This window comes from Gekko japonicus, unplaced genomic scaffold (assembly GCF_001447785.1).
Source record: "Gekko japonicus isolate JY-2015 unplaced genomic scaffold, Gekko_japonicus_V1.1 scaffold993, whole genome shotgun sequence".
Classification (NCBI taxonomy): Eukaryota; Metazoa; Chordata; class Lepidosauria; order Squamata; family Gekkonidae; genus Gekko; species Gekko japonicus.
The window spans coordinates 120,816-143,754 of record NW_015168077.1 but is presented as its reverse complement, the minus strand read 5'-3'; the positions used below and the strand labels follow the sequence as shown (position 1 = coordinate 143,754).

The following is a 22,939-nucleotide window of genomic DNA, read 5'->3' as shown; positions in this document are numbered from 1 at the left end:
AAAGAGAGGAAGGAAGGAAGAGAAGAGAAAGAGAGAAAGAAAAGGAGGGAAAGAAAAGGAAAGGGGAAGGAAAGGAGGGAAAGAAAGAGGGCAAAGAGATGGGGAAGGCTCTCCCACCACCCCACTCAAGCCTCTGCCACCCCCTGCAGATCCCTCACTTACTCTGGGAGGCGGCGGCGGGCCTCTTCTCACCTCCTCTGGGCCTCAGCGCTCTGGCGCTGGCCGGAGGAGGCGGTGGGGGGCCTCTTCTGTCCTCCTCCATGGCTCAGTGCTCCCGTGCTGGTCGGAGGTGGCAGTGGGGGAGCTGTTCTTGCCTCCTCCGGCCCACGGCGCTCCAGCGCTGGCTGGAGGAGACTGCGGGGGGGCTCTTCTTGCCTCCTCCGGCCCGCAGTGCTCCGGCACTGGCTGAAGGAGGTGGCGGGGGCCCTCTTTTTGCCTCCTCGGGGTCTCAGTGCTCTGGCGCTGGCCGGTGGGGGTGGAGGGGGCGGGGGGCGTTTCTTGCCTTCTCCGGCCTCAGCGCTCTGGCGCTGACTGGAGGAGGCGGTGATGGGCCTCTTCTGGCCTCCTACGGGCCGCAGCGCTCCGGTGCTGGCTGGAGGCGGCGGCAGGGGTGCTCATCTGGCATCCTCTGGGCTGCAGTGCTCCGGCGCTGGCCCGGGAAGTTGGCGACGGGCCTCCCTGGGGCCGCAGTGCTCAAGCGCAGGCCCTGGGAGGCTGGCAACAGGCCGTAGCTGGGAAAGCTGGGGGCAGGGCTTGCTGCCGCCACCATTTTGCAAGCTCCTGGGCTCCCAGAGCGACGTTCCAGCACACTCCGGCCCCAAAAGACCCCTGCCCTGGAGGAAATGGCTGCTTTGGCACATGGGCTTTATGGCATTATGTCACCGCTGAGCTCCTTCCTATTCCCAACTCTGCCCTCCTCAGGATTTGCCTCTAGATTTCCCAACTCAGAGTGAGCAACCCTAGGTCAGGACCTGGGTTGGAAACTTGATGGGAAACCTATGTAAGCTGCCAAGTTCCTGATGGTTGAAAGATAGGACACGACACCTACTAGAATGTGGAGTGCTGCAGGGGAGCATTTAACATCTACATGCGCCCCCTCGCCGAGATTGCCCGGAGGCATAGGCTAGGGTGTCATAAATACGCTGATGACACCCAGCTCTATCTGATGTTGGACGGCCACCTGGATTCCACCCCTGAGAGCTTGGACAGTGCTCTAGAGGCTGTGGCTCGGTGGTTGCGACAGATTTGGCTGAAGTTAAATCCTTCAAAGACGGAGGTTTTGTATCTGAGCCGGGGAGGAGTAGATTCGGGGATTAGGCTCCAGACCCTGGACGGAGCACTGTTGGTTCCAACCCAGAAGGTGAGGAGCCTGGGGGTTATCTTGGATGCCTCACTTTCCATGGAGGCCCAGGTCGTTGCAGTCGCCAGGTCTGCCTTTTACCATCTGCAGCAGATCAGGCAGCTGTGGTGCCCCCCCCCCCCCCCCCCCCCAGGACTCAGCCACAATAACCCATGCAGTGGTAACTTCCAGGCTTGATTACTGTAACTCGCTCTATGTGGGCTTACCCTTGAGGCTGATCCAGAAACTCCAGCTAGTGCAAAATGCGGCGGCACACCTGCTGACTGCGACCTCTGCTCTGCTAACTGCAGTGGCTACCAATTGAGAACCGGATCTGTTCCAAGCTGTTGGTACTGACCTTTAAAGCCTTATACAGCCTGAGACCAACATATCTACGGGACCGCCTCTCCCCATATCTGTCCTGGAGAGCCTCACACTCTGTGGATAGCCATCTGCTGGTTGTCCCCGGCCCAAAAGATGCCCATCTAGCTTCAACCAGGGCCAGGGCTTTTTCAGTTCTGGTCCCAGCCTGGTGGAACATGCTCCTAATTGAGATCAGGGCCCTGCGAGACCTGCTGCAGTTTTGCAGGGCCTGGAAAATGGAGCTGTTCTGCCAGGCCTTTGGCTGAGGCAGTGGGCATCTACCAGCTGGCCTCCCTACTGCTGCTACATGAGACCATCATGGTTGGCACTGGCCCACTTATCTTCCCGGCTGTAGAAACTGGAATTATATGCATTGCGCTGCCCATTTTAAATGTTTCAAACTGGTTTTACTGCATTATTTGACTGTATTATTTTAGATTGTATTATTTATTGTTGTCAGCCGCCCTGAGCCCGTTTGTGGGAAGGGCAGGATATAAACTGAAATAATAAATAAATAAATAAGAGAGGATAAACTTCAAGTACCTTGGGTCATGTGCTGTTTGCATCCAATCCTTCATCAGCCACAGCAACCACAAACTAGACTGGTGAAATCGCTGTACCTTTCTTTGAACAAAATATGAAAGCTATCTTTAACAGGTCTACTCAGAATTCTGCTCAGGGTTTTTCAGGGTTATACTCCCCGAAAACTGGTTTTTGGATTGCACTGTAAATCTCCTTCACCAAAGTTCATTGGCCTAGGAGCGAAACAAAAGAAAGGATGCATACTTTCCATAACCATTTTTGTAACCATATGACTTCTATATGGTATATTTGCACAACTTTTAAGAAACTAAAATTTTGTTTCAGCTTCATATTGAATATAATAAAGGACAGAAGGCCACAAAACAGAGATATAGAAATGGAAATATGGATAAATGGTGGGGTCCAAAAACAAATATTGTTATGTTCTGTTGTTAATTTTTAATTTTTTTTTATTTCTCCAGTATTGCAGAAATCCAGATGGTGATATTAACGGACCTTGGTGCTATACCACAGACCCCCAAAAAAGTTGGGACTACTGTGACATCCCAAATTGCCGTAAATATACTAATAGTTTTATCAGTTTTGCTATATTTCATTTTACATGTTTTTTAGTTTTCATTTCAAGCACAGTCTCAGGCTGGAACTAGGCCTGATGATCAACATGGAGTTGTTGCTGAAAATGGGGAATGTTAGCCTTGTGACAGGTTCTTCCACTTTCCCCCATGACCTGTAGTTACAGAAATATGCATGCAATCATCTTCTTCCTATTGGCTATTGCTGAGGGAAGAGAAAGATGTAATTTTATGATATCATGTCATGTGTTTCTGTAACTAGGCTGTATGGGAAGAGGGGTGCAAGATCTAATTCTGCCTTCAGAGAATACTCATAGGGTCATTTATACATTTCGATCTCCCTCCATGATAAACTGGTGTTATCAGCTTGCTTGTGTAAAGCTCCTATTACCGACTGCTAGGACCCACAGTCAATCACTTCAGCACACACTTCCAAGAAAGTTTTACTTTATTGTGAGAACTATGGCAGCAGAAACATATTCATTGTTAGGAATAACTAATACTAAGCAAACAGGTATAGATATAGTACACTCAAAAGGCCCCCCCCCCCCATCAATGGGCCAATTAGGCACTCTCCCGCGGGCGGGAAGAACTGTTGTAGGCGAGGAAACGAAACTAGTCCCACGGTTGAAAGATGGGAAGACACTACACAAGCGAGCTACAAGGTCAGTGATAAGGAGTAGAGGTGCCGGAGAATGGAATGCAGGCCTGGCTGGTACACAGGTCAAGCGAGTGAACTGAAACCCATAAACATTATGGCAGCCTAGCTGACACCGACCTGTTAATGAGAATTAAACAAAGAATGTGCGAGGGGCATGCACAATCTTCCCCTTCCCCAGTTTGTTCTACTGTATTGTAAACAAAGTTAGACCTACAGTACCCATTCAGAGGAATAAATTTTCTAGGACTATTGCAATTTGATGTAATTCCCAAGTCACTAATATATAGCACATTCTACTGCCTTCCTCCAGGCAGTTCAGAGCAGTGTACATGGCTGTCTTCCATTGTATCTTCACAACAACACATCAATACATGATGCTCCCTTATACTGAATCAGACACTTGGTCCATCAAAGTCAATATTGTCTACGTTTTCTACATGAACAGCTCTCCCCACTCCTGCATTTATATTCCTCCGCTGCTTTCGCTCATTTCCGCATAGGTTTTTGTAGTCCCAGGAATAAAAAAGTTTTTGTAATCCCAGGAGTTTGCCCCCTCTTGTGGCACAGCAAGGGAATTTCCAGAAACATGGAAGTCTGAAGCTGTGCCGCAAGAGAGGGACTGCAAAAACATCTGCAGAAATGAGTGAAGGAGGAATACAAATGCAGGAGTGGGGAGAGCCGTTCCTGTGGAAAATGTCAGATGGGCTCTCCAGGATCTCAGGCTGGGATGTTTCACATCACCTCCTAGAAAAGAGGAGAAGAGGAGATTGGATTTATACCCCGCCCTTCACTACCCAAAAGAATCTCAGAGCGGCTTACAATCCCTTTCCCTTCCCCTCCCTACAACAGACACCCTGTGAGGTAGGTGGGGCTGAGAAAGCTCTTTCAAGAACTGCTTGTGAGAGAACAGCTCTGAAAGGATTTGTAACTGACCCAAGGTCACACCCACACCAGCAGCTGCATGTGGGGGAGTGGGGAATCAAATCTGGTTCTCCCGGATTACAGTCCACACTCCTAACCACTACACCACACTGTCCTTAATTGATCCTTTTTACTGGAAATGCCAGGGATTGAACCTGGGACCTTTTGCATGCCAAGCAGAATCTCTGCCAGTGAGCTACAGCCCCTGGCACAACCCTGTGAGGTAGGTTACACTGTGTGACTGGTGGAAGGTCACCGAGCATGGGGATCCTAGTTCAATACTGTGACCTTTATACTGCACTGACAGTCGATACACATATGTGAACAACACTTCTGCTGACCCAAGTCAAATTTACTTAAGTCACAGGAGAACACAGAACACGGGAAGGTTATATGAGTCAGTGCTCCCCTGAGTTGTCCAGCTACATCGTCTCTAGTCAACTCAGCCAATCCAGAAACAGACAGATACAATATAATGGCAAAAAAGGCTACAGAAGAGTATCCTGAGCATTCTTCATTCTGTCATCTAGCTGAAAGTTTAGAAGGCTGGCGAAGGGAATCAGGTTTGGACTGATAGTTGGTCGGTAGGGAAACTGGTGAAAAGGGACATATTAAAAGTTACAAATACCTATTATTGAGATGTTTCATAATCAGTTTAATTCTTCAGCTCCTCCTGAATACGAATGTGGGAAAGCCAAATATGAACCAAATCGGTGTTTCGGAAGGATTGTTGGTGGGTGTATTTCAAAACCCCATTCTTGGCCATGGCAGATCAGTGTCCGAACAAGGTATTTAAAAAGTACATTTTATTACAGTACAAAGTACCTTTCAATTGTGTTTATTTGTGTCTGTGAGGGAATAGATGCAGCAAACTTGTATGTCTGATGGAAAGTAAGTTTTGAGTGAAGGCTCTTAATGAAATTACTCAGGCCTGCCCTAAAGTTGCTTCAAGATGTAAAAATGTAAATGATCACTTTGAACAGCACCACCCAAACACTGCCCCTCCAAGGAACATGGGGTACATGTGTATCAAAGACAGGAGTTTCCAACCCACCATGTCCCTGCAAGGATGATTTGATTCCCCTTTCCCCCAGACCTGGGACCCTGGAAAGAATCCCCTTTTGATCCTTTGACAGAGACTAGGTTTGGATTCTCACACATGCAGTAGAATTTATTTATTTATTTATTTATTAAATTTATACCCCGCCCTCCCCCGTAGGGCTCAGGGCGGCTTATATGGCAAAAACTTGCTCATAAAAACATCAATACTTTAGTACATTTAAAAAACATACTATACAGTTTAAAACCCAATCAAATAATAAAGTGCTCAGACTACACAGCGTCCATACCAAGATATCAGAGAGGACAAACCACACACCAAACATCCCCTGGTAGGCATAGTGTAAGAGATGCCAAACAGATGTTCCTCAGATGTTCCTCTTAGCCTCCTAGGGCCCTCGCCCCCCCACAATTGATGGTATATAGCGGGGGGGCGGCGGCGGCCCCTAATCGAAAGCCTGGTGGAAGAGCTCCGTCTTGCAGGCCCTGCGGAACTGCATCAGATCCCGCAGGGCCCGGATCTCCTCCGGGAGCTCGTTCCACCAGGCAGGGGCCGCCACCGAGAAAGCCCTAGCCCTCGTGACGACCAGTCTAGCATCCTTGGGGCCCGGTATGGTTAGAAGGTTTTGGGCCCCCGACCGTAGCGCTCTTGGGGGGACATACGGGGAAAGGCGGTCCCTCATCAATAGAACACATCAATAAAAGCAACAGGCTTTATTGGAGAGATTTAAAAGGTGGTTCAGGCTTGAGCATAAGGCAAGAATAAGCATGTGCAATAAAGTAACAAAATCTGTCTTTCTACATACACATACATACGTGACGGCAGGCCTGTTACTTACAACATCTTCAAATCAGCATAAGTAACAAAGCAGTAGATTGGGGATGCAGTGAGATGATCCCTGGCCCTGATGGTATTAGTGGCCCATGCTTGGAAAACTTGTGCCAGATGGTTGGAAGGAAGCCAACTTTATAGGAAAACTGGACCACTGACAATCAAGAACGTGATCCAAAAGATTATTCATGAAGAAGAGCAAGACTACCCCCCTCATCTGAGTGTAGTTAAGTCAGATTGCTTTGATATTCAAAGGTGGGATCTCAAGCTTTTCATCTTGGCTTGGGAACAGAGGAAGAATGATAGGTGTTAGACATGGAACCCTCCCCCATGTTATACTTTAACACTTGGATGGCACATCAGGAAACAGGCTATTGCTTTAAATTTATTACATGGCCAAATGCTTAAACTGTCTGGTTGATAGATATAGAGGTGAACATCTCTCTCGACTCTGAGACCCATTCTGCATCTAGCATTCCCTCCGCTGTTTTACCAAACCCATGATGGAGCAGAAATTCCGCTCTACCTTGCATGCCACTTTCACTTTCTTTGATTGTCGGATTTTATGGTAGTGTCCACACTATCATGCCCGTTTCACTTCCTTTGATCTCTCGGTTTTATGGTACTGTCTGCATAGTTTTATGGCCATTTTATGGCCGTTCAGGGGTGACTCTGCAGTCAGTACGGGGTTGGCCCAGGGTATTTGAATGTTGCTTTGAGCCGCATCTTTTTCTGTTCCAGTGTGGGTTTGGTAAAACAACAGAGAGAATGCTAGATGCAGAATGGGCCAGTGTGTGTGTGAGACTGTCTACATATAGTTAGGTCCTTACTCACTGTGCACACTAGTGCTGCCTCATCATGCTCTTGAACACCAGGGCAGGTCTATTGAAACTAAAGGATTCTCAAAAGAGATGCTCTGACTGCTTCTGTGGAGTGCCTGTGAATGAGAGAGCCTGAAGATTTGACAAACAGTCCACCTCAGAGCACTATGAAGTGTGAACTGCTTTGTCTAAAATTAATCTTCTTCCTTTCCTCTCTCTTTCAGTTTCAATATGCACTTCTGTGGAGGCACTTTGATAGATCCACAGTGGGTTCTGACTGCCACTCACTGCTTAGAACGGTAAGCTTTTCTGGCACTAGTGGCTCTTGTCCCTGGACAGACAAACAGAAGAGTCTTTCTGCCAAAGTCAGCATGTTGCTGTTGCTATGAACTATCTCTGGGTACATGAATGCACTAAACATTTATAGTATATAGTGTGCATTTTAAACAAAGTAGTTTAACTATTAGATTCGAGTCCAGTAACACCTTCGAGAAAAACAAGAGTTTTGGAGTTTCCGGTCTCGGCGATTGCCATGGCAGTTGTTTTCTTCCGGGGATCCGGGAGAAATCTGCCAGCGCCTACGGCTGGGAGGGAGTGTGATTGTCCGCACCACCCCAGGAGTCCTTGGGTTGCATTCCCAGCCATGGGGCACTAGAGAGCTCTCCCCCGGCGCGTCCAGCCAGAGCGGGGGGGCTCCTCCAAGCTACGACGGTCCCGCCATGGAGCGTCCTGAATAGGAACAAGATCAGCACACCAGAGCAAGCGTATGGCGATCAAGCGATTTTAAATGCAAGAGGGCAATCGTTGAAAATGTGAGTCTAAGTACAAGTGGAAACACCGAAAAATAACGTGCCTCCCTGAAAGAAAACAAGGGGGGGAGGGGACTCCCCCCTGTTAAGAACTGCTTACAAGTGATTCCAAAGCCAAAAAAGGGGGGGGGGCTTACAGTAAAAAGTGATTGGACTGAAATAAAGGGACTGTGAGAACTTACCACGTTGTATAAGAGCTTCCAGAGACTTTGACAAACTTTTAACAAAAGTAAACAATTCTCAAACATGGCACCGCCTGTGAAGGATCCTAACGACAAACAAGCGAAAGTTAAGCTTCCTCCCAGAAGTTCCATCCCTGCAAGTTCTGTTCCTAGACAGGACTCAACTGCAGAACTCCAAAGGTTGCTGTCGGAAGCGCTTTGCCCCCTGCTGGAGAAAATCACTGCTATTGACAATAAGCTCAATGTACAACAAGCACAAATGGCTGCGGATACACAGAAAATTGAAAAAATGGAGCAGGAGCTTAAAGAGATTGATTCCAGCTCAAAAAAGATGAATAAAAAACTGCAGGCATTGGAAAAAAAGTGCCAAATCGAAGAGTCTCATGTACTACAGTTGCAAATGGAAAGGGCAAACTATGTCTTGAGACTTCAAAGTATCCAGGAAGAGAAAGGGGAGAATTTGAGACAGATTGTTGGCGATTTGTTGGCTCCCTTGGCAGAGATGTCAGTGGGGCAACTTCAAAGCAAAATAGATACGGTCTTCAGATCATATTCAGAATTTACCAGAAAGAATAATCTGCCAGGGGAAGTCACAATAAGCTTCTCCTGAAGAAAAGCGAGATATCAACTATTGAAAGCGACCAATGAACTTGAAGATAAAAGACAAAGACATAAAAGTTCTGAAAGACATTTCATTCGAGATAAGAAGGAAGAGAAGGAAATATAGAGACTTGGTTTCATTTCTACAAATTCACAACATTTCCTACAGATGGTTAATACCCAAAGGATTAATCTTCAGATATGCAAATGGTAAAGAAAGGATTGACTCTGTTGAAAAGGCCTGCAAGTTTTTGCATCAACAGGAGAAGGAGTAACCGATGGCTCCAAAGAGAGCGAGGAAGAAGGAGAGGCTGGATCTTCTGATGAGGACTCAGACTCTAAATTGGGGGCTGTTGGCCCCAAACCAAACTATCAATTGAGACACAGAAAGGGGAAAAAATAGATTGTTAATGCACTCTGGAGTACCTAAAACATGCTTATTTTATACCTATATTCACAGTCTTTTTATGAAGTTAGAATTGTTGGGTTTTAGAGGGTTTCCTTTACTTTCTCCTATAGATTGTAGTCCCCCCTTCCCATTTTTTTCTGTTTGTAGTTATTAGAAAATGCAATAAAAAATCCCCTACAGGGGACAAAAAAAAAAGACGAAGAGAAAAACAAGATTTTTGTTAGTCTCTAAGGTGCGAGTGAACTCGAGTCTAGCTGTTCTACTGGTTTAGCTGTTGTGATTTTCCCCAAGAACTCCGTTAGCTTTATGAGAATACTTTCTTAGAGATTCCTTGCCCCTTTGTTACAGTTACTAGAGTCTGTTGGTTGGGAACCATTCTATAAGGATTCTGAAATGGGCATTTTTCATAACTCACAAATGTACCTGTGGCTGAGATCACAAGAACATAAGTAGAGCAGAGCTTTTCTTTTTCTTTTTTAATGGTGAGCTAGAGCTAACCAAGAGTTCATCTCTAGTCCAACACAGTGTGGTATCTTTTTCTCCAGAGAAACAGAGAGAGAAAGAAAAATGTAGGCAGGTGCCAGAGCAATTGAGTGTGTGGGAGCGGGGGTGGGGAACTGAATCAGATTAAATCTTTCAAAGAAAGGGATAGAAGGCAAAAATGAAAGTAGCCTATAAATTGTTCTATCAACTTGACTGTATTTTCATTGACTTTGGAGACCTAATGGAAATGGCTACTTTTAGAGGGGGGGGTTAACTTACAAGGAAAATATTTAGCACTTTACAAAATTTGGGGCATTTGGAGGAGCCTTAAGTATGAAAATACAAGCCAAAATATTAAAAGCCCAGCATTATCTCTAACAAGTTCAGGGGGCTCTTGTCCTCTTCAGCTGCATGAATGGACATGAGTCCTGGTTGTCTGGATGTGTTCTTACCCAACAAAATTCTCTCTTCTAGGTCATCAAGACCTTCTGCTTACAAAGTGGCACTTGGTTTACACAGGGAGAGGGCTATGGAGCCATCAGTACAAGTCCGTAATGTTGAAAAGATGTTCAAGGAACCAAGTGGCGCAGATATTGCCTTGCTGAAACTGAGCAGGTATCCCTTGGATCATAGTTCTTACTCTGTTTAGTTCCCAATGCAAGTGTCATTTTTGTAACATGGTAAACTACTGTGACATGAAAGTGAGTGGGTAGTATTCAACATTGGGAAATGACTGCCAGTAGTTTTAACAGTCTGGGCGAAGCAGGAGGAGAATATTGGCTTTGTGTGATTCGAATAACTGCAGGAAGTTGCTACAGCATTCCATGTGAAACAATCGCCACATTTTTCTTCTTAATGGAGCAATAATGATCGGTTTGCATCATGTTTTGTGTTATATACATATTTAGAGATAGTGACTTGGTGTTAGTATTGTAGTTTAGTTGAACAGTCGAGTCTGTTAGTAGTTACTTGTATAAAACAAATACATCTTGGCTTCTGTTCCAACATACTTCCACTGAATGAGGAAAATATTATGTGAGCAAAATGTTCTCCTGTCACAACTTTGGAGTGTTAACGGAGGACAGCAAAGCGTTTCAACAACGTTTACAGCAAGCTCTTCACCTGTAGGCTGATTTCAGCTTCACAGCTTTTCACGTGTGCACTGGGAAATTTGAATGCTTAATCAGTCATCAGTCTGCTCCCTCTCCCACATTTCTAGCAGACTGTTCTTCTAGAAGCATCGGATAACAGTTTTCAAAGCAACTTCATAGGTACTTTTGGAAGAGACTGTGGCAGTGGTAGAACATTTTCTTGGCATGCAGAAGGTCCCAGGTACAGTCCCTTGGCATCTCCAGCTAAAAGCCTCAGGTAGGAGGTGATGTAGAAAACCTCTGCCTGAGACCCTGGAGAGCCACTACCAGTCTGAGTAGACAGTACTGACTTTGATAGACCAATGGTCTAATTCAGTATAAGGCAGCTTCATGTGTACTTACCAATTGGTATCCTCCACATAAGCTTGCCAAGTCACTTATTGCTAATAGCGGGGGAGAGTTGGTCCCTGCCTGGGACATTTGTGCGTGTGTGAAGTACGCACACGCCATGATGACATCACCCGAAAGTGACGTCATCACGTTGGGCACGTCGCCGGCTGATGCTCTAGCAATCAGCCTGAAAACTCTATGGTCAGCCGGCAACGTGCCCGGCGCGATGATGTTACCTCCGGGTGACGTCATCGCGCCGGGCACGTCAGCCCGAAGCAGGCACTTTGGGGGCGGGTTTCCCCCTGCTCGCCTTTTCCGGACCGGCAGATTGGGAACCGTTTTAGCGGGGGAACCTCCACCCTCCCGGGGGACCTGGCAGCCCTACCTCCACAGCTAGCTTTTGCTGCAAGTTTGTACAACTTAACTCAGGTGGGGAAAAGGTACATTTATATAGAACACAGCAAGGGTGCTTCCAAACCAGCTCCACTGCTTTAAAAACATTGTCTTTCTTCACCCAGGCTTATGCGTATTTCCTCGGAAGTAGGACTTACTTTGGAGAAAGCATGCGTGATCAGGCTACAGGAGAATGCAAATAAGAACTGGATATTGCTTGATGCTGGGGTTCTGGGCTCTTACCAGTTAAACTTGGCTGGAAACAGCATACATAGTACCTTTGATAAAACAGATATACTAGAGAACGTTAGTGTTCTAGGAGTGCCTTGCTTAAAAAAAAACATAAACATTGCTGCCTAAAGGTTCACATGGCAGAACACTTTTCATACAAATCTGTCCAGGATAACTGTAACAGTATTTTTTAAAAAATGGAGCCAAAGTCAAACCTCATAAACATGTTTCTTTCAGCCCTGTTCCGATCACCAATGAGATAATTCCCGCATGTTTGCCTTCAGCCAATACTGTGGTAGCAGACAGAGCAGAATGCTTTGTCACAGGATGGGGTGAAACAAAAGGTGAGTTCATATTATAACCCCACCCCCTTTTTGCTTCCAAGTCATAGCTGATTTATGGTGGCCGCGTAGGGTTTTCAAGGCAAGAGATGTTCAGAGGTGGTTTGCCTTCCTCTACATAGCGACCCTGGAATTCCTTGGTGGAATCCCATCCAAATGCTAACCAGAGCCAAACCTGCTTAGCTTATGAGATCTGACAAGATTGGGCCAGCCTGGGCTATCCAGTCAGGGTATAGCCTGTGGTTATAATAGTACTATGACAACAATTTAAAAGCACAATAACAACATATATTTCCAATGGATTAGAAAATCAAAATATTACAGTATAATTTGAACAGAAGTTTTGTCCCACATATAATGTTCTCAAAAGCAAGAAAAATGGTTCTTCCTTCTAATAAGAAACCTTCTTCTAAGCAAATTCCATAATTCAACCAACAATGTCGAAATTTCTTATAAGCAAAACTTCATAATTTAAAATCTGTAACAAATATACAATGATTATAATAAATTATGTCTCATACTAGCAGTAAAGCTCATTGTAGAAGGAATACAACGAGCTCTAGAAAGATGTGATGTGTAACGAATGCATAGAAAGGTACAGAAGTGGACGTAAAGTCTCACACACACACTAAGGTTGTCTGGGGCTCCCCCTCCTGGTCAAGCCCCCTGCGGCCCAGCCAGGCTGCCCGGGGCTCTCCCACCCCCCCGTTCAAGGCCCTGCGACCCAGCCAGGCCAGCCTTGGCTCTTCCACCCCCCCCCCCGTTCAAGGCCCTGCGACCCAGCCAGGCCAGCCTTGGCTCTTCCACCCCCCCCCCCGTTCAAGGCCCTGCGACCCAGCCAGGCCAGCCTTGGCTCTTCCACCCCCCCCCCCGTTCAAGGCCCTGCGACCCAGCCAGGCCAGCCTTGGCTCTTCCACCCCCCCCCCCGTTCAAGGCCCTGCGACCCAGCCAGGCCAGCCTTGGCTCTTCCACCCCCCCCCCCGTTCAAGGCCCTGCGACCCAGCCAGGCCAGCCTTGGCTCTTCCACCCCCCCCCCCGTTCAAGGCCCTGCGACCCAGCCAGGCCAGCCTTGGCTCTTCCACCCCCCCCCCCGTTCAAGGCCCTGCGACCCAGCCAGGCCAGCCTTGGCTCTTCCACCCCCCCCCCCGTTCAAGGCCCTGCGACCCAGCCAGGCCAGCCTTGGCTCTTCCACCCCCCCCCCCGTTCAAGGCCCTGCGACCCAGCCAGGCCAGCCTTGGCTCTCCCACCCCCCTGTTCAAGCCCCTTGTGGCCCAGCCAGGCCCAGCCCCTGTGACCAGTACCCCATTCAAGCCCTCTGTGGCCCTGAGTGCCAGATCAGGCATCGAACTGATTTTGCCAAGCATAGAACGTTGCCAGACCACTACCCTTTTATATAATAGGACAGGATGCTTGTCCTGAATCCAGTCAGGGCCCACAATCTATTTGCTCTCTGAAAAGGCTTTTTTAAAATGAAAACAAAAGCTAGGAATTCAAAGGAGCTAATAGATCATGGCAATAGATTGTTGCAATGTATAGCAATCTATACTATACACTACAACAATCTAGCAATTGCTTGTTTTAAGGAAAGCTGGAAGAATCCCGGGGGGGGGGGAGTTAGAGGTTGAGATGTGCCTCCTGAGGCTTGATTTGTAGCTTTGTGAGGTGAGGTGCACATTGTTACTGCTCCTACGTGTGAAGTGTAGTACCTAAGATTCTTTGCAGAATGTCTAAGGGTACTTTTACATGGATAATTTATTTCCACTATAAGCATACTTGAGGCAGAAATCCATGTGCAACCACTGGGAGAACAGCCAACATGTTCTGGCAGTCATAGCACAACATACATTTGGAAAGCTTGATTTATCTTGTGCAGTCTAGAAACTGAAGTGCAGAGTTGACCTTTTTTAGGCTGTCATAGAATTTGGATCTCCATCATCAAGTGACTACAGGAAAAGGTTATGTGACTTTATCCTTAAACTGCATCCAGTTTAGTGCAGATCTCTACACTAGCTACATCACATCCAGCAGTATATGGTATGTCATGGTCCATTGTAACTGGCTACACAATGTGGCTGTATATTGCTGTTCAAAAGTATGCACCTGCCTCCTGTTTTCTTATTGAAGAATTTTCCCCCCGTAATTCCATGTTTAATGAAAAAAATTAACATTTTATAATACACTTAAACAAACAAATAAATCAAACAAAAACACAAGCATAGAGGAGTACTTGTTACATTTTCCTCATCTAATGACCAACATTGTCTTTAATAAAAGGCGAATAATTTTTTAAAAATGTTCCATCTCATCTCTTGTGTTTGACTTCTGGAAATCGAGAATGAGAAATGGTTGGCTTAGCCCACACTTTGAGAAGCTTGCAACAACGTACTCCACCATCCCACACAAGTGCTGACTGCAGAGAATGAGATCTGCTTTGGTTAAAGAATACAAGCGCAACCCCCACCCATCAGCAAAGCCACTAATCGCTGATGCCCCTGTACTGTTGCAGAGGCCAAGCAAGCAGTACATTCACAGCACCACAAATGCTGCTGGGTGTGACTTCTATCCCAAAAGCTAAAAGCTTTGTGATAGGGTGAATTGTTGGGATGTTATTACTTTGCCTAATACTTCGCTAATATTTATTATTACATCTCAAGCACATGACCTAACTAAAATATAATTTATTTCCTACCATGGAGAAATGAGAAAGGGGTTCTGTAGTATTAATTACCTTCATGTAAAAAGCTGAAACGAGGGGAATTTACTCTTACCCCGCTCATTGGATTCCCTTACCCTGCTTATTGGAACATGACATATACGTTGTTCAGGTGCTGTTCATTCTATTTAGTTATACATTTTTGCCTTGTCTGCAAAGGAACTGGCGGAGAAGGCACTCTGAAGGAGACTGGCTTCCCTGTAATTGAAAACAAACAGTGTAATCGGCCTGAATTTCTGAATGGCAGAGTCAGAAGCACTGAACTCTGTGCTGGTAATATTGACGGTGGTACGGATAGTTGTCAGGTAAGCTTGGCTGATGACAGCAGGATTGATTTCATACATAAAATAAATGATTTGGGGTGTTACTTGTAAAGGCTTTGTATGAACCGGGCACCTACGCATTCCAAACAGCACAAGAATCGAGAAGACCTACTGGAAAGTAGATCGCATTTCATTCGGTTAAATGAGCTGGGATTCGAAACGTGAAGCAGAGCAGGCCTATCTCATTTTTGGGATCTATCAGAAAGGCATACTGTGTTGTTTTCTTCTATTCTCCTTTTTTCCTTTGCACAGTAAGTGCTTTAATTGAATTCAAAGGAGAAGCAACTCTGTAGTGGATATTTTAAATTGGACCAGCTCGTGGATTGGGACCCTTAATTGGGTCAGAGAACCCCACCAGTTGGGTTGTGAGTCCTGTTTTGAGCCTCCGTTTTTGCTGCTTTTTGCCCGTGCACATGTGCAGAGAGCAAGGGTGTTCTGCCTTATGTCTGTCTTTGCATGCATGGCTGTGAGGAGCAGCAGGATGACGTGGCAAGGGGTCACTCAGTGGTGAAGAACGTTCCTTTTCTTAGCCCAGGCAGGTTCAGAGACTCTGGTTTCTTTTATCATGTGACTTCCTGTTATGTGGTCAGTGGGTCACATGCTGTCACCTGGGGTGTTAAAGTCTGGAATGGCCAAACACCATTGGCCTAGACTACTCAGTATGGGGAACTGGTTGCATGTAAGTAACCTTTTATATTGTACCTCCGATCCTTACCATGTTTGTAGCGGCAATGCAAGAGCTGGAGTTCTTAATGTGGGAGCAGTTCCCATGGAGAGCAGTCTTCAGGTGACAGCATTTCAAACAGTCATTTTCTTTCACCTGAATTCAGTTCTGCTGGATAAACAATTTATCTAGTGATAAACTTCTCACACTTTCATCCCATTATGCAATGGCAGGCAAATCCAAAAAAATGCCATGGAAAAACTAATTTAAGAAGGCCCGACACATTGGAAGTCTCAGGTGACCAGACTAACATCCAGAAATTGTGATCACTAGGACAGAAAGCAAGATGGTGTGATTCCATTCAAAGTGGCTACCTTAATAAGCACTCTGCTATAGTCTCTCTGAATCCAGCACAGGGGCCATGACAACCTTCACTATTCTTTCTGTTTCCTCATGTCTTTAACTTTTATGTGACAACCATGTAGATGGGGGCAGAACTAAGCATGCTGGTCCTGTGGATGAATGAGTGGCTAGTCCATTGCATGTTCACAAGGACACAGTGACTACGTGCATACAAACTCTGCACTTGCGTGCTGTCTCCATGATCAGGAATACTGCTTTATTAATGTCCTCAGTCACAGAGAGGAAATCTACAGGTGTAATTCTGTGCTTGTTGCATACACAAGAAGTAGGGATGCCAGCCTCCAGGTGGGAACTGGGGATGCCCCGGAATTACAACTCATCTCCAGACTACAGAGATCAGTTCCACTGGAGAAAATGGATGCTTTGGAGGGTGGACTATGTGGTCTTGTACTCCACTGAGGCCCTTACCCTCCCCAAGCTCCATCCCCAAATCCCCAGGAGCTCCTCCACCTGGATCTGACAACACTACCAGCTCCCGTTGTCCACCACTGACCGGGGTAAGTGCATGTAGGCAGGAGACAGGGCCAATGTGCTTGCTGATGAGCAGAACTAGTACACAAGAGTCCCACTCTCCTCTTAGGCAGATTGACCCTATGCTCAAAACATTTGTACGTAGAACGATTTTGATTTTATTTTTTTGTAATGGAGGTCAAGGATAGGTTCAGTCCATTAGTTTGTAGAAGAAGAGCCTCCTAGCTTGGGAACAGTATCTGCTTCTTCTCACTTTGAGAATCAGGATTTCAAGAAACAGCTTTTTAAAAGAGAAAAGGCATGCATTCTGCTTCATAATGCTAATAAAGCAGAGACCCTGGTTGTGAACCTGTACGATTCCTTCCCTGTGTGATTCCAAGGCAAATGGAGGCTGCATGACCTGATTTTCTGGATTGGCAAACATGGATTGTTTCTTTGAGCTCTCTGAGATCTCACAGTGTCCATGATTCTTGTGCCCTGTGTCTGAATATCTGTGTGAAACAACAAGATATGGTACTTGAGTTAGGCAGTCAAGTCCATATATTGGATTATATCAAATTCCATTCATTTCCTTTCCTTCTCCTTTATAGGGTGACAGTGGAGGGCCTCTAGTCTGTGAAGAGCAGGGAAAATATGTCCTGCAGGGAGTCACCTCCTGGGGTCTTGGCTGTGCCCAGCCTATGAAGCCTGGCGTTTATGTTCGAGTATCTAAGTTTGTTCCATGGATTGAAAGAATAAAGAGTGAAAACCCATGACTTCCTGTTGAAAGTAGCATGTACAAAAAGAATGATTCTGGTTGCAATGTTATAAAAAATTACATGAAAGGAAAATAAATATGTAAATCCTGTGAGCTACACAACCAGATAGCCTTGTTTTTGGTGCCTTCTTTCAACATGTTCTGTGTTCTTCAAAACATACACAGCTCATCAGCAAGACACTTGAGCATGTTGAGTGATATACTGTTTTGTTTTAGCTGGAACTCACACTTCACCGTTGCAGAGCATTAGCAAATAAAATAAATTGTTTTTATTTACTGTTTTCTGATCCACCAGACTTGTATTCTAACTATACGTGTGATTTTCCTTCATTTGTTCTGTCTTCCTGCAGGTTGATGAGTGCCCTCAACTAGTGAGTTTCTCTTTGGGTTTCGAATTGTATGCTTGGTTACATGTTTGCATTCAGTGGGATAAGGAAATGTTAGTGTGAGTTGGGCTGCACACAGATGAGCCACTTTACTAGTGTCTATAATCTTAGAAACTGCTGCTGTTATCTGTGTATCTTCTAATCAGATCTGCGGCCAGAAGTATTGTGTTGAGGAAAGCTAAGGGTACTTAAGTGTCTATGAATTAGCTGCTGTAGATTTTCCGGGTTTTGTGGCCATGGTTTTGGCATTGTAGGACCTGAAGTTTCGCCAGTAGCTGTGACTGGCATCCTCAGAGGTATAACACAGAAAGATATAGTACTCTATCAACCCTTGACACAGAGAGTACTCTATCTTTCTGTGTTATACCTCTGAGGATGCCAGTCACAGCTACTGGCGAAACTTCAGGTCCTACAATGCCAAAACCATGGCCACAAAACCCGGAAAATCTACAGCAGCTAATGAACTCCGGCCGTAAAAGCCTTCGACAACATATTGTCTGTGAACTGATGAAGAGCATCAAGACCCTAAATAGATAATTGCATTAAATATTAATAAAACTTAATTCAATTTAAAATTCAGGTTTGTCTATTATATCAGTGTCTTTGTACCCACTGACAAGAATACCGGAAGATGGGAGCAAGTTTCTTCCATTTGAGCCTTTCACTCAGACCCAGTGGGGTGGTGGTGGTGAATTTTAATACACTGGATGAGGATTCACACTGACATGAGGGTAGCTCCATCACTACACAACATATTTATATTCAGGAATGTTTAAGAACGCCGATCAACACAAACTTTATTTAGACAATTCATATGGTGCCTCAAGCATGTCTCTGGAGAAGTAGCATCTACATTTCTGAATCTGAAACCTGAAGCAGACATAAAGTTTTCTAACCTCCCAAAGACTATTAACTGTGTAGTATAGATCCAAGTCATTTCAGTGTTGATGGTTGTATACAAAGAGTCTGAAACAATGCAAAGCACATTTTAAACAAAGGAAAACATTTATTTAGATAAAACAACTTAGAACACAAATACAAGAAAAAATAAAGTGCATCCTCACTAATACTTTAATACTAGCACTAGTAATAATAATCATCTTAGCTTTGATATTGAATGGCAAATAACAGGGTACTATACTTGCGTATCAGTAAATCCCAACAAAGTTATCAGGCAGGCCTAACTTGGCTATCGTTCTGGATAGGAATGCACTCTTCTGTATCTCAAAACATTACTTTAGCTGGTTCAATGGGGCTTGGAGAAGTGCTACAATATGGGCGCTCATGCACATAGGCCTCTGTCGTCTCCCTGGCTACATGCATGGAAAGCTGTTTCCACCAGATTCTGCCTTCCTGCAAATGGCAATTAATTGGCTCCGCACAACCTTAAAACCACATATCTCCAACCTCTCAAAAAAATGAACAGCACCTCCTGGAAGTCATACCCACCCAGGAAATCATGGCCTAATTTCAATTCAGTGCAGCTGTAAAAAGTGGTTTTGGTTTACTGGGTGAGAGATAGGTTGCCAAGTTGATCTTCGCCGGGAGCGGGGGGCTCCCGGCCGGCGTCTGGTGTGCGCGCACCCATGGAGAAAACGATAGAGTTTTCCCTTGTATGGCTGTGGCCCCGCCCCCAGCGTGCCTGACGTCCTCCCGTCACTTCCGGGTGATGCGCACGTCGGGGAGGAGTTCCCCCGGGGCCCGATCCGGCGCCGCCAGGGAACGGGCCTCTGGGGCGGGGGTTTCCCCGCCCCCCGGGGGGACTTGGGATCCCTAGTGAGAGAACTGATGAAGTATGCCAGGGCTTGGATTGTTGTTGCTGTGGGCCTAGGACAGTGATCCTCACTGTGGTGCCTGTGGGTACCATGGAGGTGTACCCAACAAGCTCCCAAGGAGCCTTCCTCCAGCCTAAGGAGACTTTCTGTAGCTTAAATGGTTCTTCTTCCAATGGAAGAGCCATTTAAGTTGGAGAAAGACCCTTTAGACTGGAGCAGGGCTTCAAACTTTGCTAAGTAGGAATGGTAGGATCAGGGGTCAGGTCCACGCCATGGTACTTGCTGATCTGTTTCCTGGTTTCCCCCACTTCTTTGTTCCTCAAGGCAAAGAATCAGTCCTGGCCTTCTTCCAACTCCCTGGAGCAGAAGATGCTTCAGGAGAGCCCAGGAAGCATTACCTTTATGTCTCCAGAGAACCCCCATTTAAAAACAGTTGTCTTTAACATAAAACACTTGGCTTGTAAACTCCCAAAATATTGCCGTTGGCTCTGGTCCTCGTGGCAGCCATTTGAGGTGGCACCCAATCAATGTGTTCTAAAGCCCAAAGGTGCCCACATGCTCAGCAAGGTTGGGGATCCCTAGCCTAGCATTTCAGTGCTTGCTGCTGTACTCTGCAATACCTACTCAATTTGCACATTTTAAAATACAAAAACACCACAATATAACCTCTACTATTCTCTCTCTCTCTCTCTCTCTCTCTGCCATAAAAGATTATTAGGAATTTTCCCTACTTAAAAAAGAAAAAAGGTTGGATGTATATATACATAAGAAATCAGTGCTCTCACATATCACATACTGCTCTAATTCCATTCCTTTTATGTAGGTAAGCCATGACACAGGCATTATGGAAAGATAATGCATGCATTTCATGCCACCTGCCAGGAATAAGAGAAACACACGGCTATTGTATCTCCTTGCTCTCAGGAAAATAAAAGCCCAATCCAGTACTTGGAAGCAAGTCCCAGCATGTTCAATGGGATTTGCTTTCTAATTAGTATGCTTAGGACCAATGTTCCCTCTAAGCTGTGGAGTCTTGTGAGCAGAAATTCTACTTTGTGAGCTACCGGCATTAGAGTTGTGAGCGAGCGGTTTGGCTGTTGAACAAGTTAGTTGGCTCTGGAGCCATCCTTCCTGAGCTGAGACAAAAATGTGTGAGCCGGAGGCTAAAAAACTGTGAGCTAGCTCACACTAACTCAGCTTAGAGGGAACAATGCTTAGGACTGCAGCCCAGCTCTCACAATTTCCTTCCATTCCACACTTTTATTTTGGAGAAAAGAGCAGTATTTTGTCTATGGCTTGTTGTCATAAAGGTACTGGCCCACAGTAGCGGCATTCAGACGGCACAACAAACTGTTTAATTTGAGATTTGTTGCCATCACACACAGCGATAGTTTCCTTGCTTTCCTTGCACAGTCCTCTCACTTCTAACTCCCTCATTTCCACTTTAGAATCCCAGCTTGTGGGAGAAAACAAACTCCAGCTGGATGTGTGTGCTGTTTAAGACATCATGGCAAATTGGCAAGTGTTGAAACGAGCTCCGTGTTCTAGTGGAGGAGGGAAGTTGGAGGAGCAAGGACAGTACAGCAGACAATCTGATTACGACCAATTAGTTTGCCTTGACATCTCAATACAGCCAGTCAGTTCCCCTATCTTAGAACTTAGTACAAGTTTACAACAGTTCTTGCTGATGGGTAGAGAGGCCTTTCTTTGAGCAGTAAACAGACTTACAATTTCAGTGAGCATCTGAGTATTTAGTGTGGAGTAAATGGTACTTAACCAGTAAAAACACCCCCTTGCACCACAGAAACATCCTTGAGATTGTATCAGAATGCCGTTTAACTGGAATTCTCTGTCAACTAACTTTTCCTATAGGCCACAGAGAAGAATTCTGTGAAGGAGAAGGGCACTTCCTTCCTACCCAGTGGATTTGCAGGTGCATGAATTTATGTGTGCACAGATGGGGTTCTGTTAATGTTTGTGCGAGTGCTGCTCAGTACACACAGCAAGAGAGTTTTGGAACTGGTCCCTAGCACTGCACTTGAGAAATATATGCAATAGAGTGATCAGGAACTAGTGAGATTGTGCACTATTGCTTTTGGGGGGGGGGTGCATGTGTGTGTACAAGTAAAGGCCCTCCAGAGTTCCTGAATCTTTGATTTTGTTTAGCCACAGGTTGAGCAGAGGTCCAGCCCCCAATTACATCCCTAGAGCTAGGATGACTGTATTAGGTACATCCTAGATCTTAACCACACCCTGTGTTCAAATTTCTGCTCAACCATGACGGTAAATGCATGGCTTTGGCAAAAAATTATCTCTCGGTCTTACCTATTTTATCATATGAGGTTATTGTGAAGACAAAATAGAATAGCCCCCCCCCCCCGCTGCTCTGAAAATATCAACGAACCTTTACTCTTTTCTGTATGTTTGAAATACGTACTACTCTTTATCCAAAGTGCTTTGCTTTGTTTTTGCTGAATCCTCAAATTAGAGAAGAGAAGGAATGACCATAAGGCCCAGCAGGTAACCAGAACCAAGAACTGGATGAAGCAGTTTGTTGAAAGGAAATGATTACTCTTCTACTAGAGCCACATAGAACAGTTCACAGTCCAAAAACAATAGGCTTAGAAAATGTGTTCATCTTTCCAAAGTCATAGAAAAAGACGATGTTTATTTTAAGCATCTTTATAGTTTAAAGAAATGTCTTACAGTTGCTTGTTATGACTCAGACAGATTGATCTTCTTCAGCCAACAAGACAATGGCATCCATTGGACATCAAACTGAGAACCCAATAACCGACGATGCCAGTATTTGGTAAAAGATCAAATGTATGAGTTGATTTCCTGTTGTTTGCTTTTTCCACAACAATGACTGTATCTGTGGTAAATGAGGAGAAAAAAGTTTTGTTTTAATCATGGGGCAAAGTTTGTCCTATTTGAAGTAGAAACGTATGGATTTTCAGATCTTGTATCTCTTGATACTTAAGGCAAAACTATACATTTCATTCAGTTCTGTGAACATTTTAAAAGAGTACTTTTCTTTCTCAGATACAGACACTGAAGCTACTTTTTGGAGGAGTAGATGCTAACCCCTGAGCCCTTTTTAGCCCTGCTTGGGGGAAAAAATATAGGTACATTTTCTCTAGCAGGGATAAGGTATTGGGGTTAAAAAAAGGGTTAAAGATCCCATCTTTCCCCATATTGTACTGCCCTCTAAAAAAACGACCCCAAAATCTACATTTGGAAAGGAGAAAAAAAATCTTCAAATGACCATGGAACTAAATGTAATGTGTAGTTCTTTCCTAAGCATAGTAACAGTTGCTGAAACAGAGTAAAATAATCCCATGGTTCAAGAGCTTGAATTTATCAAGAAAGCATATGGGAATAAGG

At 45.2% G+C, this 22,939-nt stretch overlaps 2 protein-coding genes across 4 annotated transcripts in view; one reads left to right on the top strand and one right to left on the bottom strand.

Annotated features, from left to right (window-relative positions):
* PLG (plasminogen) overlaps positions 1–17,986 on the top strand; it is a 105,697-nt gene extending 87,711 nt beyond the window's left edge. For 2 of the 3 annotated variants that reach the window (XM_015414658.1, XM_015414657.1), the window contains exons 13-19: positions 2,707–2,800; positions 5,067–5,187; positions 7,336–7,410; positions 10,069–10,209; positions 11,937–12,043; positions 14,913–15,058; positions 17,225–17,986. In XM_015414658.1, coding sequence (XP_015270144.1) covers positions 2,707–2,800; positions 5,067–5,187; positions 7,336–7,410; positions 10,069–10,209; positions 11,937–12,043; positions 14,913–15,058; positions 17,225–17,389 — 849 coding nt within the window. In that variant the 3' untranslated portion in view covers positions 17,390–17,986. The remainder of the gene's footprint in view (positions 1–2,706; positions 2,801–5,066; positions 5,188–7,335; positions 7,411–10,068; positions 10,210–11,936; positions 12,044–14,912; positions 15,059–17,224) is intronic. The other variant, XM_015414656.1, reaches the window with a different exon arrangement.
* Positions 17,987–22,265: 4,279 nt separating this feature from the next.
* The window catches only part of SLC22A3 (solute carrier family 22 (organic cation transporter), member 3), a 56,241-nt gene continuing 55,567 nt past the window's right edge, over positions 22,266–22,939 (bottom strand). The window contains exon 11 of the mRNA XM_015414660.1: positions 22,266–22,427. Within this exon, the coding sequence (XP_015270146.1) occupies positions 22,373–22,427 (55 nt within the window). The 3' untranslated portion in view covers positions 22,266–22,372. The remainder of the gene's footprint in view (positions 22,428–22,939) is intronic.